General features: G+C 36.8%; 3 protein-coding genes across 4 annotated transcripts; 2 read left to right on the forward strand and 1 right to left on the reverse strand.

The window, feature by feature from the left end:
• The first annotated feature begins 421 nt into the window (after nt 1-421).
• On the forward strand, nt 422-7,218 carry eslec (eosinophil lineage-specific marker). Its single transcript, XM_071459932.1, has 6 exons — nt 422-799; nt 2,135-2,463; nt 3,432-3,523; nt 3,703-3,837; nt 4,137-4,248; nt 4,966-7,218. Exons 2-6 carry the CDS (start codon nt 2,172-2,174, stop codon nt 5,031-5,033), a joined length of 699 nt encoding a protein of 232 aa, XP_071316033.1. The 5' UTR covers nt 422-799; nt 2,135-2,171; the 3' UTR covers nt 5,034-7,218.
• On the forward strand, nt 7,077-13,520 carry fgb (fibrinogen beta chain). 2 transcript variants are annotated; one of them, XM_071459896.1, is made up of 13 exons: nt 7,077-7,217; nt 7,710-7,743; nt 7,874-7,967; nt 8,385-8,484; nt 9,034-9,102; nt 9,323-9,437; nt 10,001-10,107; nt 10,503-10,617; nt 11,077-11,196; nt 11,318-11,440; nt 11,585-11,679; nt 12,177-12,367; nt 12,749-13,520. In XM_071459896.1, exons 1-13 carry the CDS (start codon nt 7,137-7,139, stop codon nt 12,978-12,980), a joined length of 1,476 nt encoding a protein of 491 aa, XP_071315997.1. In that variant the 5' UTR covers nt 7,077-7,136; the 3' UTR covers nt 12,981-13,520. The 2 variants fall into 2 exon arrangements, with proteins under 2 accessions (XP_071315997.1, XP_071315996.1); XM_071459895.1 differs by having other exon boundaries at nt 7,710-7,742; nt 7,867-7,967.
• A 232-nt stretch (nt 13,521-13,752) lies between these two features.
• Nucleotides 13,753-17,913, reverse strand: LOC139607214 (fibrinogen alpha chain). Its single transcript, XM_071459933.1, has 4 exons — nt 17,101-17,913; nt 16,403-16,586; nt 16,166-16,311; nt 13,753-15,749 (listed from the first exon to the last, which is right to left on the reverse strand). The coding sequence occupies exons 2-4, from the start codon at nt 16,536-16,538 to the stop codon at nt 15,417-15,419; spliced, it is 615 nt and encodes a 204-aa protein (XP_071316034.1). The 5' UTR covers nt 16,539-16,586; nt 17,101-17,913; the 3' UTR covers nt 13,753-15,416.
• Between the last annotated feature and the right edge of the window lie 69 nt (nt 17,914-17,982).

Consider the following 17,982-nt stretch of genomic DNA (forward strand, 5'->3'; position numbering starts at 1 on the left):
CGGGCCCCGTCACTGCCAGAGTGCCGCCACAAGTAGTTTGGTTGTTAATGTGTCATAAAAATGCTTTTTTGATATTAGTGGCATTAGTTACACTATGATTCTGATAATGATGCTAATGTAATTAAAATATGATAATATAACAGCAGTACAATAGTGGGCAGTATGGGAACCAAACTTATATTTAACACTGGAAATGTGATACTAGTCAATGGATTTTATAGCTCATATTGTATGTGCTGAAAATTATCATATAATATGATATAATCCAGCCAGGCTGAATAGTGTGTAACCCAGATATTCACAAAACAAGCTTGTAAACTAAGAGCGACTTTAGATAAGATAAGAACAAATTTTGGCATATCACTCTGTTTTTTAGATATTTCCTTTGATCCTAAAGTTACAAGTAACCTGAAAACCCTGAGGCACAAACTGATAAAATAGGGAAACTGGGAAACTGTGACACAATGAGACGCTGTGAACAATGAAATGAAAAGCTGATATAAAAATTATGTAACCGAAAACCCACCATGATCACAATGGTCTGGGAAAGAAAAACTGTATACACGAGGGCTTGGCTGCTGATACAGTATACAATAAATAAATAAGGTAAAGGCAAATGAATATCCATCTCTGCTATATTACACTGTGCTGAAAAGAGTGATTGTCACTTGACCTTAATGTTGTGGTGCACTCATGGGAAATGAAGTAATGACACAGAAGAAGCATTGGTGACCTGCAGGATAAAAGGCAGAGAAGCACCAGAGGCTGTGATTCATCACATCAGCTGATCCTGAAAAAGGTGAGTCTGCTGCACATCTTTCATTCAAATCATCTTTAATATTACCTTATTTAACTGCATTAAGAGCAGAACTAGGGAATTACATTTGTGTCACGTCTGATTCTGCCTTATTTTCATCCTTGTCTTTGATTGGGAAGTCAGCTCTTGTAAAAATGTTAAAAGTTTCAAATTTTACTTGTGTAAACGTACAGAAATGTTATCATTGAAATGCACTTAGATTTGCGTAACGTCTCATTTTACTTCACACACTGTAATATTCCAAGATGGCTGACTTGTTAAATCATATATTTCGTGTGTACCTGAATCTGCAAAGTAAGCAATAAGGAGCTCGTGTGTAGAAATCAAAATCAGTATGGTCCACTATCTGAAACTGTGCTATAAATATATACAGTATATAGGGGTTAGGATGGAGCTGGGTGAAGAAGCTTTCAAATATGCATCTCTTTCCTCCTGGTAGAGTCTACAGAAGAACGTGATGATTACTGTTAATGATTTTAAGTCAGTTCCACAGGATGTGGAAAGCAGTGATCATGGATTCTGTAAAGATAATTTTGTTGTTATTGTATTGTTGTTGATTTTGTGCTGCCCTCTTGGCCAGGTTTCTCTAAAAGTAGATTTTAGTCTCAAATGGCCTTTTCCGACCACATTGTACTGACTCGGCTCGACTCGACTCGACTTGCCTTTTTTGATTTTCCATCTTGCAGCAGTTGCATTAGGACCTGGTGCTTTTTTTGGTATAACCTCCGCCGAGGTTCCAAGCGATCTGAGGCGATACCAAAAGGTGACGCAAAAACACTTCAGACTGCTGATTGGTCCAAGATTGGTTGTCACTACTGTATCACTGTTGTGCAAAACAGGACGCTCTGAACAGACCTGCCATTGTTAAACTGCCAAGTGACTGTGCACTGCTCACTGCAGCCTTTTGCATTTCTTAGTTATCGTACTGTATCTTTAAGATGTCAACCTGCAAAACCACACTGAGGTCAACTGAAGAGCTGCAAATGTTTCTCTCTTTGATTTCCATTCCATAGCCTCCATTGTTCGTGTTTCACGTTGACAATGAAACACTTTAAGAAGCTTTTACTTGGTTAAATAAAGTAAAAATGAAAACTGAGATCAATTAAAGGGCCTGAATCCCCCTTAGCAGAAGTGAAGTATAAGTATACATTAAATAGAACTCAAGTAAAGTATGTGTAGCTCATAATCAATGTGCAGTAAATAAGGATTCTTAGTTTCTATCTACCCCTGGTGTTAAGGAGGTTACTGGTTACCAGTATTGTTGAAAAATACAATGTGTCAAGCAGTTTTTGACCTCTTGCTTCTGTGTTATGACAGGTGTAACTGCCTCTTCATCATCGTCACCATCATCACAATGAAGGTGCTTGGTGTGTTTCTCACACTCTGCAGCATCCTGACCCTGAGTCAAGCCATGCCGCTCAACTCCACCTACTCTGTCTCCAAGCACACGCGCCTCTGCGAGTATATGAGGCAGCAGTGTTACCAAGACGGCGCTGGAGCGTTCTGCCCAGTCTGCGACACCAACGGGAATTTCCATCCACAGCAGTGTTGGCCGTCCACCGGATACTGCTGGTGTGTCGACGTCTACAGTGGAGCGGAGATACCAAACAGTCAGACACCGCTGGGGAGCGTACCTAACTGTGGTGGTCAGAGACAACATTTTATCCAGACATAAAGCTTCAGTTTGCTGTTCTTGGGAAGTGGTGGAATGCAAGGAAATACATTTATTCAAGAATTGTATAAGTTTGAAAAATACGTACTGTCAAATACATACTTAGAATTTGGAGGTAAATATTATATATCTTGTACTTTGTACCTCATTTAACTTAATGAGTAGATACTTTGAAGATCAAACAAAACACATGACTAGCTTTTAAAATACGATCCGTTTTTATAGATTAAACTATCTGACTGTACAAAATCAAAATATAAAATACAACTTACACCTTAATGCATCAATAGTAATAATCAAGAAATACAATATAAGTCAGACAGGGGTCATGCTGTTGCCAAATAAGTTCTTAATGATGCTTTTTGCTAATACTTGTGTTTTAGTGTCAGTGCAGGACTTTTACTTCTACTGGATTATATTTTTTTTGTGGTATTGTTACTTTTACTGAAGTGAATGATCTTAATACTTCTCCAACCATTTGCTTTGTAGAATATATTTGCGTTTAATTCATTTGAAACCAACTGAGGTTAATTTTAAATAGGTTTTTATTGTGTTGAAAGAATAATCCAGGTAAGGTCACTCACTCATCATAATCATTCATTTTGCTCATGGGTAACATCATTAACACAAAAGTTTATCGCCACTGGAGCAAATTTTAAATGGGGTTTGGTGCCATCTGGTGGCAGAGTTGAGTGTGCAAAGCAAGATTGCAATTCACATGTATTTAATGTTTATACAAATGTTTTAAAAGGTGCTGAAATTACATCAATAACACTACAATATCAACACAAGTTGCCCTTAAATCAACATATTCAATAAAATTATGCAGACTTTCTCAAACAAAATGCTGAAAACATAATTGCTGAAATGGTGTATTATTAAATTATTATCTCTACAGTCGTATTTGCACGTCAGTAAAATCTGTGAAATATATTTTTGTAGGCAAGGAATATTACTGCCCCTACGGCTGGACCTACTTTGGAAAAAAGTGTTTCATCTTCATCGACACCCCAAAGACGTGGACTGAAGCTGAGGTGAGGACCAACAGAAGGACAAGGCCTAAAATGTTAAGCCGTCTGGGCCCCCTAGAGGCTATAATATTTATTTCATAATATGAAAGTGCTGTGACAGAGCAAATCCCATATCGACAACTCAGCTTTTCTTCCATTCAGTCATGCTGTGATGGGAAAACTTGTTCTCTCGTTCTCTCCAGATTTACTGTCTGTTTGAAGGGGCCAACCTGGCGTCAATCCACAGTTATGAAGAGAATCACTTTGTCATGTCTTTGACCAGAGGAGACACCAACACCTTCCCCCAAACCTGGATCGGTGGCTTCAGTGCCATACATGTATGAAAACCGTTTGCTTTAGCCGATATTATTAACAATCCTGATACACATTATGTTATTGAACTTTGTTTTAGCCCACACCAAAATTTCCTCTCAGTTGTTTTTGGTAACATTTGCTTCACTTGGTTATCAAAAAACTTTAATGAAGACTACACATGGATTTTACATTTTACAGCTGACCAATACATTTTACATAATACAATTATCTAAATCCTGCAAATAATTAGCTTATTTTGTTGAATTAATTGTTAGCTCTGCAATGCATTTATGTATGAACGTTTGTGTCTATCCATCCATAGCCTGGTTTTTGGATGTGGAGTGATGGCTCCAAGTTTCACTATGAAAACTGGTACCATGACCACACCACTGACAGTCCCCCCAACGAGTGCTGTCTGAAGATGAATTATAAATGTAATAAACTCTACACACACACACACACACACACACACACACACACACACACATCTCATCCTAACTTCAGATGCATAAGTGTATACAACTACTCTATAGGAGTATACAATTTTCTGAACTAGAGGAACAACTGAGCCAGTCTCATCGTTTATGGGAAATATTAAAGTTTCAGAAATCACACCAAGCTGTATCAGAGTCAGATTGGTCAGAGCAAACAGTTGTGTGGACAGTGCATGTAAAACTGTAAAACTCATTCTTTCTTAAGAGAGGTGAATTTATCATGCAGCAATAGCAATAACTGCAAACTATCTGTTAGCGATCAAGCTAACATTTGCTAGGTAGCTACTTTGCCTGGTAGTTAGCTACAAGTCTTTTTTTATTTACTGGGAGCAGGATACATGGATGCTAACATGTCTAGAGGACTGTTTTTTTTTCTGGGGGAAGAAATACAGAGAGGGAACAGAATAACGGAACAAAATAAAACATCTGCAAAACAAATCTAGTCAAAAAGTGGCATGTGGTGAGTTAGTTTTTACTTTCACCAGCTAGCTTGTTGTGGATATGGATAAAACACCAGCTACCCGGCAGTCCAATAAATATCTTACTGTCTCATCAAACGCTGTCATCGCTGTGCAGGACCAGTTACAGTCGACATTCTTATTGTATTTGCAGCTTGAAATCCTTTGAATGTTTTACTGTCTGTCTTTTGTTTTGCAGATGACTTGAGGTGGTTCTACGACAAATGTACCGAGTCGTACCCTTTTGTTTGTGTCAAGAAAATGTGAGCTCAGACCTGAAAATTGAAATCCCAATTGAGGTCCTTGATTACACGTGCTGTACCTAACAGTTGGAGCAAGATTCCTTTCGACAATGTTTCCCATCTCCTTTTATTTTTTGTTGATTATGTTTAGTAGGTATTATACACACAACTTTTACAGATTAGTGTTCTTTCCAAAGATGTGTCCAGATATGGTTCAACTGTGGCTAATGCACCTATAAAGATCTATGCATCTGAACTTGTCGCTTGTGAATATCTGGGTCAGCTTGACCTCCCTGAGTAAATAGAATACAGCAAGAATTGTAAAAAATATATACATCATTAAAAAATGCACAACACTTAACTGCGATCCAGTGAAATAATAGTAAATAAATAAATTGTAAATATCTCCTCTAATTAATCTAGGTCACTCCACATAGACAGCAACCAATGATTACGATAACGACCGAATACCATGTTACAAATGTTTCAAAAAGTAATTTGCAATATGTGTATTTGTGCCATTAATCAAAACTTTCGCACAATCGAACATTTACTTTTGTCCGCCATATTTCTGTGTAAATGACGTCAACAACTCAGCGAGTAATGTACCAAAATGTTCACTGACTTTCCAAGTTTTACGTGAATTTTCTGAATAAAAAAATATTAGTATCAAATCAGACTTTCACTGACACTCTAGGGACCTTGTGTTCACACACCTACATTTCAGGGACACACTCACTCATATTATGGAGTCCTCAGTTTCTCTGGCAAACCTACTGTGTGGGGACACAGATCTGTTCACACACACATACTTTGGGGGATGTGATTCTGGAAACATCAAAATGTTACTTTGTGGGGACAAATCTTTGGTAATGTGGTCTCCAAATGAGATTACAATTGTTTCTGGGTTAAAGTTTAGTTTCTCATAAAAAGATCTTGTTTGATGGTCGGGGTAAGAGATCTGGAGAGACAGTGGTTCTGTTCTAACTGTATTGTAAGTTAACAAAATATCTACACTACTATAATACAACAACAACTATAATAGTTTGTGTGTTGAGGCCTGTTATTTCACAACGTGCCCTTTTGGACTCAAACAAATATCAGTTGCTTCATCGTCCTAAATTCCCAATAGTGACTCACTGAAATGTCTTCTCAAAAACACTACTCACTGTGTCTTCACAAAAGATTACTCTTTATAACAATATGTGCAAGGACACATTACAGTGAGCAGGTCACTAAATCCCGTCAGTATCCACAGCTTTTTTTCTGCTTAGATACTGTAAGTGAGCAGCATCAAACCAGAGCTTCGCATGTTCACATACTTTCACTCATAAAAACTCAAATCACAGGTGGCAGATTTTACCGTCATTAAACAAATCCAGGACACCACATTCTGTAACCAGGATTTTGGAAATACTGAAGTCATGAGTCAGAAAGGGTTAGGGTCCTGCATGAAGCCACCTCACACCTCCTGGAATTAACTTTTGATTGAGAAAACATTTTACTTTGGCTAAAAAGACTGGAATCTGAATTTAAAAAAAATGTTAAAATTTTCAATAACTGTAGAATGTAAACTTCCCTAGGATGCAATAACAAAAAAAAAAAAAAAAACGTCCTGGGTGTCCTCAGTGGCCTTAATCATAACCATGGCCCTTTCAAGAAGGAACTAATGTAAATTTAAATTAAGATACTTGTCAAGCCAGAAAAACCTTTCTGGATTACAGCCTACACCAGATTTATAACACATTTCTGTATCCACTGGATTTGTGAAAACATCTCAAAACAATGAACATAAATCCAAAGCACTACTTTTAAAACAATTATGTTTTATTTTTTATTTTCTAATTATGACTTATCAGGAACCTCAGTCATTTTGCCCTTTTGTTCCCTCACAAACCTCATATTGACCATGTACTGCTGTGACTCAGGTCATGTAAACCACCCCAGCAGTTATTAGCCAATTAGCAGATCAATAAATGTGTGGGAGGACATTTACTGACACAGGGAGGCAAAGGATAAATACCTGGTCAAATCAGATGTCAGGGACAGAAAGAGGAGTGAAGGCACACTGAAGACAGCAAAGTGACTGACCAGAGTTTGATAGGAGTAACACTACTGTCAGTGGACAATGAGGACGCTTCTGGTGCTGTATCTGTGCATCTATGTCTCCTGGGCTCAGGATAATCTGGAGTTTGACGACTATGATGATGTGAGTGTGTCTGGGTGTGTTCACCCGAATAAAAGTTTAGTCAAGATTTCAATCAGAGTGAATATCAAGGAAATGTGAATAAGTCTTTTATTTCCCTAAATTTAAAAACATAATTTTGAAGACCACAAGATTCTACTTATTTCAATTAAACTTCAATTCATGGATGTTTTCATATTTTCATATAGTGTAGTTTTTAATTGATTTATTCTTTAAGTAAAATTAATAAAGTTTTTTAAGATGCTTGAAAATATTATGTAATACATAAAAAAACTGTGGAATATATATATATATATATATATATATATATATATATATATATATATATATATATATATAAATACTTTATAATAATATGGTGATTTTGATTTTGGCCATAATCAACACTCATTTTATAATTCAACAGTTTTTTCTTGTTTGTTTGTGTTTTTGTACATAAAAAAGGGATTTTTATCTTCTAATATATTTAAACCACTTTTCTATCATGTCACACAGGAAAACACAAGCCCAACAGCAAGAAATGGAACAGTATGTAGAACAACTTTGCTTAAATCATTTGATTTATGTAAAGTATTTCATTTCATTCAGTTTTTTGTAATTTATTTATTTATTTGGTCACGTCTTGCCTCGTCTTGTTTCTCTGCACACCCAGGGAGCGACGGTAGACGCTCGTAGTCACCGTCCAGTATCGAGAGGCAGGGATGTCTACACCCCCAACCGTCATTCCCCACCCCCTATTGGTGGCCGTGGCAGGTACGTTTTCAGACAGTAGCAATAGTTCTCAAAAGGGTGTGAGGATGTTTTTTTTTCAATGTTATATTATTGGATTATATGCTGTAAACAGCATTTTAATGCTGCATCTCCTTGAGGTGGTGCTGATATTGTTAACTTGCTGTTGTGTAATACACAACTGTTTCATCATAATTTAATATTTGATTGTAAAATCTTTATCTTCAAAATTACTACTAAAAATACAGGTGTCAGTTAAATGTGCAAATAGCTCAATTATTATTATTATTGTTATTTGAGTGAATGTACTTGATTACTTTCCATCACTGCAAACAAATAAATCAGAAATGTCTCATTTGAACAAGACTGCAGCCATTTACACGAGGCTGGTTAAAGGTTAGACATCACAGTGTCTTTAAGTGTGTCCTGTTTTCCGTCCAGGTATCGTGGCCGCCCCACCCCAGCTCCAACCAGACAACAGGTGCAGGAGAAGGAGGAGCAGCCAGAGGCCGGAGGATGCTCACACGCCTCAGAGGAGATGGTAGGAGCACACCAGCACTGTATCATCAGAACACCCAACCACTGGTTTAACATGCTTCAGCTCAGTAACTGCAAACTGCATGGTTGTAAAATTTCTGCTGACCATTTTCAAAAGCACAACATCTTTTTGAAGACTTCTTCTTTTTAGGAGGCCACTGGTTTGAATTATATTTAATATTATTATTTTTTTAATTTGATGAAATGATCACAAAATCTCAACTCTCCATTGTCAGAGCTTCTTTTGAACATCGAAAAGCTTTTTAAATATTCTATACTGAATTTGTAATTAACGATAGCAACAAAACAAACAAACAAAAAAAAAACTTATCAGAAGCTAGTTTCATGTCTACCAGTTGTCAGCTGCTACCTTTAGGGGAAAAAGCTTTGGAAACTGGTCAGATATACTGTAGCTCTGGAAACACTTTAAATAAGACAAAAAGACAAAAAACGAACCTTTTTGGGGGGATGGTAATTAAAGAGAAAGTTATGTACCAATGTATTCTAGTCACTGAAGGGCATTAGAGTAACCAGAGATTTTCCTGTCCACCAGGGTGTTTTGTGTCCCACTGGCTGTGAACTGAAGACCACACTGCAGAAGCAAGAGGGGAACGTCAGGACGGTACATGAAACTAATCTACTGAGTTTCTTCAGAGACAGCTTATTTGTGTTTTGTAGTTTTTTTCTTATCTGGACAATGCTTGTTACAAGTGCACGTGAAGGGACCATGAAACAGGCTGGAAATGTTAATTAGCTGAAACAAATTACTTTCTTTGCCGTCATATTGTCATATTGGAATCAACCTGTTGTACTATTACTTATCTGCAGCCTTTTTTTCACAGATCATCAGACAACTCAAGCCTCAGGTGGATGATTTGTCCAGATCCTCCAACAAAATCTACAACTATGTCAACAGCATGTCCAACTCTCTGAGGGAGAGGCAGAGAATCATCAACGGTGAGACCAATGAAAAAGCTCACTTAAGGACTTTTGATACTTAAATTGAAGGCACAAGGAACAAAGAATGAATAGTGTATTTTTGAGTCTATGAGAGGTCTGAGTTGTGAGTGGATTGTTTCAAGTTGAATTGTAAAATCAGTACAGCTTTTTTCCTTTTCAAGTTTTTTAAATTGCAACTCTTAAATCCACATATTTGTTGGGTAAGAAAAACAATTATTATTCATTGTCCTTAAAAAGATATTAATTTGCTCTAAATTTGTGTAGCAGATTTTTGAGGCAGTGGTTTTGTCAAGGTCATCTCAATCTGCTATGTTAACCTGTTGTTTACATAGGAGTTAATTTATGACAAAGTGACACAACCTCATGACATGACAAATCTGCTACTCCAAAAGATACATGCCTTTTGATAAAAGAAGGTTAACTATTGTCTTTAAAAACATGCCTATTTGTTTGAAATTTGCAAACACAGGGAGGCTCAATAACCAACGCTTTTGGTGTCCATATATGTTGTAAAATAGAACAAAAACTCTTAGATAGCTGATATCTCTTCTTCATCTCAGGCAACAGCAGGGTGGTGGGTCAGTTCGCCGATAGCGTGGAGGAGCAACATGCCTACATCAAGGATACGGTGGACACTGTCTTCCCTTCCAACATCAGAGTCCTACAGGTAAATAAGACCTGACACGAGTGAAGAAGAGGAAACATTAGGTCAGTTTCCTTTAAATATTTGAATGTGGTAGTTATCCCTAATCACAGCCACATTATTATTATTATTATTATTATTATTATTATTATTATTATTATTATTATTATTATTATTATTATTATTATTATTATTATCATCATCATCATCTTCTTAGTTCTAATTATTTTAATCTTTTGAAAGTTTCTTTTTCATTTGTAACTTATAAAATACTAAGCATTATCTTTGAAAATACATGTAGATATATGCATACAAAATAAATGACATCACTTGAAAGTTACCATCAGACCTTGCATATCCCATCTTAAAGACTACAAACATCCACCTTTAACGTAATCTATGATATGCTGTAACTGCAGGGGGTTCTGGACAAGATCAGGCAGAAAATCCAGAAGCTGGAGAAGGCCATCCTGGCCCAGAGGGAGGGGTGCAAGGAGCCATGCAGGACCAAATGTCCTATACCTGTGGTGTCTGGTAAGTGTTGTCCCCCCAGAGGCTGTAACATTCATTACATGCAACAATATGAAGGTATTAGAGAAGACAAATAACCTAGTGATGAAGTTTTTCTCAGAATCTTAGCAAATAATCATCCTCTGATGAGCTGGAAGGGAATCTATAAAGGTTCTGGTAAATGTGTGTGATCGACTGAGTGACCCTGTGTGAAAAGCTGATGGTGGTGCAAAAGAAAAGGTCAGCTATTCACTTAAAATGATAGGGGTCATCCTTTGTGGATCTTCAATATGTATACCCAATTTCATGGACACCTGGTCCATCATTACCTTGTTTTGGATCAAAGTATTGGCCACTGGACATAAGAATAGAAAAACTAACCAATACTACCAACCAATATCACTGGGACCCAGTAGTAGCAGGTAAAAAAAAAAAATCAACAAAGCTCTTCACTCAATCTACTTGTTGTCTTGTGTTATTCAGGTAAGGAGTGTGAGGATATCTTCCGTCGTGGAGGAAGAGACTCCCAGATGTACCTGATCCAGCCTGACGCCTTCTACCCACCATACAAGGTCTTCTGTGATCAATCCACCCAAAATGGAGGTGAGAAAATAATTCAGTTACACCATCTACATCTACACACTTGTTTTAGTTTGTTTATTTTCTGTAAATACCTTGGAGATTATTGGTCTCAGTGTTTTCAAGAGAAATTTTATTTTCCTAGGATGGCTTCTCATCCAGAACAGGCTTGATGGCAGTGTTGACTTTGGCCGACGCTGGGACGAATATCGACGTGGATTCGGCAACATCGCCTGGGATTCTGGCAAGGGACACTGTCAGACTCCTGGTAAGACACGAGGAGTGGAAACCAATATATCATCAAAGACATCTCACTTTAGCCTTTCCTTAATTTCAGATGTATTCTTATATTCACCATTATTGCAGTAATTTGTGTTTGACTGTCAAATGTTTCTCCTTGGTCGTATAACAGGGGAATACTGGCTGGGCAATGATCGCATTAGTCAGCTGACCAAGATGGGGCCCACTGAAGTTCTCATCGAGATGCAGGACTGGACAGGAGCCAAGGTGAGTCCTCAAGGCCTCTAACTACCAATCAGATTGATTAACAGAAAACTCAGCAGCAAGTGCTTCTAAACATTGTTTGGTTTATGGTTCTCAAATATAGGGATTTGCTACTTTTCCTTGTCTGATGCAGGAGGAAAGTGAATATCATTGGTTTAGACTGTTCATTAAATTAACAAGACATCTGAATCTTTGGGTGTGAGGAAATTTGATGGGATTTTTCACTATAACTTAACATTTTTTAGACCGGAAAATGTGCAGCTTAGTGTCAGTCTTACTTTTGCCCTCAGTGGGGGTTTTAAATTCAGAGAGAAATAAAAATGATTGTTGTATCCTGGTTTCTTATTTGGTTTCTTATATCCCCTGTAGTTTCACCCTGACATTTAGTTGTGTTTTTGTATTGATCAGTAAGAACTTAAATGTGTTAAATGTGTGAAAAAAGTCTAAAGGTTTCACTTTGGAATGAAACTCACCATCAAATACTATCTGCTATCACTTAGGTCCACGCCCAGTACCGCCAATTCACTATCCAATCAGAGACATCCAACTATGTGCTGGCAGTTGATGGTTACTCTGGTAACGCTGGCAACTGTTTACTGGATGGATCCTTGGAGCTGTTTGGTGAAAACCGTACCATGACCATACACAATGGGATGATGTTCAGCACCTACGATAGAGACAATGACAACTGGTAGGTGTCCTCTGTGTCAGCAAATTACTTAGAAAATGTTGACTAAATGCTTTCAGCAGCGTTTTGTGTTGCTTATAGTTTCAGAAGTCAAGCAACTGAGTGGTTGTTCTACATATTGATGATAAAATCTTATGTTATACATTGTGCTAACTTTCTGAGCAATGTACCATATATAGTCTTCAACCAATTTGTAATAGGTGAATCAGTAGGTGAAAATACATCATAGAGGAATTCATGAAAGTGTTTTTTTAAGTAAACAAATTATGCAATTTAAACAGTTCTTTGGTTTTTTGGAAGAAGGGAAGAAAGGGATTCTTAAATGAAAGTTGGAGGTGCAGCACATCACACTCAAACCTTTTTGTCCCTGTTTACTTGAACTAGGATCCCAGGTGATCCCGCCAAACAGTGCTCCAAGGAGGACGGAGGTGGATGGTGGTACAACCGCTGCCACTCAGCCAATCCCAATGGCCGATACTACATCGGTGGAGCCTACACGGCCCAAATGGCCAAGCATGGCACAGATGATGGTGTAGTGTGGATGAACTGGAAGGGGAGCTGGTATTCACTCAAGGCCATCAGCATGAAGATCAGGCCTTACTTTGCCTCCAAATAAACATGACGGAGGATATCAACGCATAACACACAGTAAACTGGCAAAATAAAAGAAGCACCAAAGTAAATACAAGAAGTGTTGAATTGAGGACAACTAGCCTTCGTTACAAATCTTAAAGACATTTAATTTCTCTTCCAAGAGAAAAACCAAACCAAAAAACCAAAGTGTCCCTAAAGGGCTTTGGGTTTAATGAACCACCAGAATATCAAAAATCTTTGTAACATTGAACCTATATGGACATGCTGTTTTTATTTTGACTGTAGCCTGTATGTTGATGGACACAAACATTTACACACAGCTTAGTCTGGACAGTATGTGCGAAAGACATGAAGATGAAAAAATCTATAAAAAAATAGTTACATGCAGCATTAAACTCATAATAAAAAAGAAAAAAAATGTCAATTAACTTCAAAGCTTGGTTGTCAGTAAATGTGCTGTGATCTGTCCTGTCTTGTTATGCGTGACATCTTCAGTGTGCACTACTAGGATGAGTAGATGCCAACTGTCCTCTGCTACTCAATAAATACATTGAGGAATATACTTTCTGTCTCGTCTGGTTGTTGCTTTACTGCACTTTAGGAACTTGGAAAAGAAAATTTACCTCCTAATCTAACTCCTGAAATGCACTTGAAAAAGAAACTGAATCCGTTCTGGTCCAGATGGTCAAAATAAAACTGAAAATAATATGGAAAACAGAGTTATCCATACAAAATCCATTTAACAGGTAACAGTTACAACAGGTAACAGAGTTGTACAAAATTGTGTGCAACAATTCCGTCAGCACATTTTTATTGACTGGTCTATGAATATACAAACAATAATCTTACTGAAGTAAAAGTGGGTTGGATATACAGAAATATGTGCTGAAAAGCGGAAATTAAGGGAGACAGGCTAATAAATAGCACAGGAAGAAAGTATTTAGCTGTGGTATCATATATTAAGCTGTAAAAGATGTCGTAGTATAGTAAGTAAAACAAATTCATAGTATACTAAGTTATAAAAATGTCATAGTGGAGCAAGTCATAAAAATGTTCTATGATGGTAAGTTAAAAAAATGTAATAGTATAGTAATTCATAAAAATGTCATATTGAGTCATAAAATGTCATAGTATAGCAAGACATTAAAAAAGTAGTATGGTAAGTAGTAACTAGTAATAGTAAGACAAAACATGACACAGTATAGTTAGATAGTTATACTTGACATAATATAGCAAGTCATAAAAATGTCACATCATGGTACGTTAAAAATGTCATAGTATAGTAAATCATAAAATGTAATATTAACTAAAAACTAATAGTACATGTCACAGTATACTAAGTCATAAATATGTCATAGTATCGCAAGACATAAAAAATAGTGTGGTAAGTTAAAGAATGTTGTACAGTAAGTCAGCAAATCCTAAAAATGTCATATTATTGTAAGACAAAAATGCCATAGTACGGTAATTCATAAAAAAATAATATTAAGTCATAAAAATGTCATAGAATAGCAAGCCATAAATATAGTAATATTAATGATAATAAAAATGTCACACTATAGTAAGTTAAAGAATGCCAGTATAGGAGGTTAAATAAATTTGTAGTATACTAAGTCATAAAAATGTTATATAATGGTCATGGTATTGTGAGACAAAAAAATGAATAGAATTGTGCAAAACTGTGTGCCACAAATGCCTGAGCTTTTTATTAATTTTTCAATGAGTATAACAATATGATGACAGATGAAAAGCCTACAGTAGGTTGGATATCCAGAAATGACTGCACAGTATGCTGAAAGGTATTTCTAGGTGCCTAAATAAAGGAGAAACAGAAATACATAACAGGAAAAAGAGGAGTGTTTTGAATATTCAAGTGGTCTAAATATTCAAAAGTGTATGGCTATTGAACAGAGGTAATAAAAGTTAATATGTAAAAATATAACATATAAAATATATTCATAGTGAAAACGGGAAAATACAGAGTTTGAGGTGTGGTTGAGGCGTACTTGGTCTGAATGCTGGCAGCTTATGCTTGGTTGACAGACAAATTTTTTCATTTCAAATATAAAACAAGATTTTACCTTTAAAACTTTACAGTGTAAGTGATCAGTACAACAAAGAAGGCAGAAGGTAGTGAATAGCTGTGATTCATACAGCCCTTTGTATGCTGGCTGTGAGAGCTCAACATGTTCAACCTAAGAAACCATATGCAAATATGTGTGTTGTGCTCCCTTGGCAACCATAATTTTAATTTGTTTTCTATCAAAATTGGTTTCTTGTTTCTGGTGAGGTGTTCATTAGGCAAAACTGGACAAACTAACTTTAAACATGCAACAGAAGGTGAGAATTCTGGATAGTTTCATACATTATAAACGACCATTAGAGATGTCTGTCACAAGTTACGGTGCCATTCTTCTCTTACTTCCTTTGTAAACTGTGAACACTTAGTCAAACCCTATCATTCCAGAATATCCACATCCACAGAGTCCTCCAGCAGCTCCTCCAGAGCTAACTGATTCTGTTCAATGTCCTCAAACTGAGTCAACAATTCTCTCTGGACTGTTGGGATGGTCTTATATTCTGCAGATGGTGCTGGCCCTACATCCACAGGCTGCAACGTGACATGGGGGATGTCTTTAGGAGGTGTAGTGGCTTTGCTTCGCTGGTTGAGAGTCTTGGTCCTCTGGTCCATGTCAGTTTGAAGCATCTGATAACTTGGATGATTTACAGTGAATGGTAGTGCTGACTGGCAGGACCCGTGGCAGGCTCGCAGCGTCATGTCAATGTCCACCTGGCAATATAAGCAAGATCATGAGGCGATCAATATACCATTAACAATAATTAACTACAAAAACATAAACCATCGCAAAGTACCTGAAAGAATAAAGAACCCCAAAACAAAATACTACCAAATACATGAACCACAATGAACCAGCTAAGCTATGAATTAGCATCACTGAATAACCAGTAGAGAAGTAAACCAGAGCCAAGAGTTGATGTGGCTCCTTAAATGCTTCTGTAACTTCTGATGTTTGGCCTGTTGAATTTGGAATAATAATAAAACCATTTTCAGGCTGAAAGTTGAATTTGACAAATTATATGAATATTCTCCACCCAATAATCATGATTAACCTTTTTTTAGATTGAAGACAAAATGCATTTAGTTGAAACTTTCTTTGTTTAGTTTAACCTCTTAACATGCCTCACCTCGGTTCTGTACAAGTCCTCAATCTGTTTCTGCACGTAGCTGCGCAGCTCCTTGAGTTGCTGTGTCAGACTGGACGATCGCTTCCGTAGCAAGGTGAGATTCCTGGACAATTCTTCTGCATATTCCACAAACCTCAGCTCTGTCACTGCAGACAAAATATGGTATCATTTAGTCAGCATTAATTTAGTAACTCTGCCTTTATTTTGTCCAGAATACTAAAACATAGTGAGTCTTACTGTATCTGTTGACTATGACTCTGCGGTTAGACTTGTAGATGTGTGTCATCACTGTCATGGACTTCTCAGCTGCATCCTCGTACATCTTTGCCGTCTTACACACCTTCCACAGCTCTCTCTCCACTTCGCTCTCCATCTGTGAGATCAAACCCTGGAGTCTGCAGCCAGAGGGGCATTTAGAAACCTATGGGGCAGGACAGAAGGTGAACAAGTGTATCTGAGAGGGTGTTACCAACAGTTGGAAAACAATGTCTGTTTGCAGATATATCGCAGCAACAATAACTTTGTAGGAAATGTTTGCCTTGTGCTATAGGTTGGTCCCAGCTATTGAAGCACGCTGCAAGCTTTTAAACGTTTTAGACTTTTCCTCAACTGCATGTGTCTTTAACTGTTTTCAAGGGAGGAAGCAAGGAAAAGTGCTTGACACAAACTGACCTTTAAAATGAAGTCAAGGGTGATTGAAGATATTGTTGAATATGTGTGAATCACCACTTGATGAATTGTATGTTCTCCACCTTGATGATTGTTTCTTTTCATGTTATTGTTATATGAATGTAGCCAGAAAATGCCCCCTCGGCATATTCTAAAATTACTTTCCCAACCTGTGCAAACAGGATTAAAACTAATCAATAACTGCTGATGTGCTTATTATAAATGCCAAACGCAGTCTTCTGTGTGTCCATCTGCATGTTTCTTACCCAGTCATCATCTGAACACAGAGGGATGTCTGATTTTGCTCGACACTGTTGCTTCCTGTATGTCCAGGTGTGACTGAGAGATTGTTGGTCATCTTTATTCTGCTGCCTCAGCCTCACACACACTGCAGAGAGAGAGAAAAAAACAGCAGGGTCACTTCACCTTCAACTGAGCTCTAAATTAAACATGCCATTGCAAAAATAAAATGTGATTTGTGTGCATGTGTTTATTTTGTGTCATTGGTCTGATGTTTGTACAAGAGAAAGATCATTACTGACATCAACATTACTGACAAACCACTTTAAGATTGCTTTCATCAGAATGTATCTTTCCTTTGGTTTTGATTTCTTTTTATTATTTATTGTATATTTTTTGGTAATTTACCTTAATAACCACAAATGTTTTTGCAATATCAGTCGTGTGTTCTAATGAGAGTTAGTTTCATTTATGACACTTCTTCACAGGAAGATTTCAGTCACCGTGAATGTAAATTTATCAGGTTGAACCACATTATTAACCTAAGAATAAATAAAAATCCTCTTATAACACATGTAATACATCTCCTATTTTCTACTTTATTCATCAGGAAGTAACATGTATTTGGTATCTGAGCCCTGCTGGACACAGACATGCTACATGTGTAGTTTTCCACAATGAGGCAAGTTTGGTGATTTTGGTGAATTATTTAAAACCTATTTTTATTTAAAATTATTTTAAACTTATTTTTTCCATGTTGTAAAACAATAAATAAAGAGGGGGTGAATACTGCACATTAAATATAATTGATTCCAAAGTCACAGGTCTCAACATATTTTACAATTTTCCTAATTTTCTATGGATTAGTACTTTGCAACAATATTTTACTGTTAAACAAAATTCAAAAT

This window comes from Trachinotus anak, unplaced genomic scaffold (assembly GCF_046630095.1).
Source record: "Trachinotus anak isolate AG129_WGS33_773 ecotype Australia unplaced genomic scaffold, CSIRO_AGI_Tana_v1 ptg000023l, whole genome shotgun sequence".
NCBI lineage: Eukaryota > Metazoa > Chordata > Actinopteri > Carangiformes > Carangidae > Trachinotus > Trachinotus anak.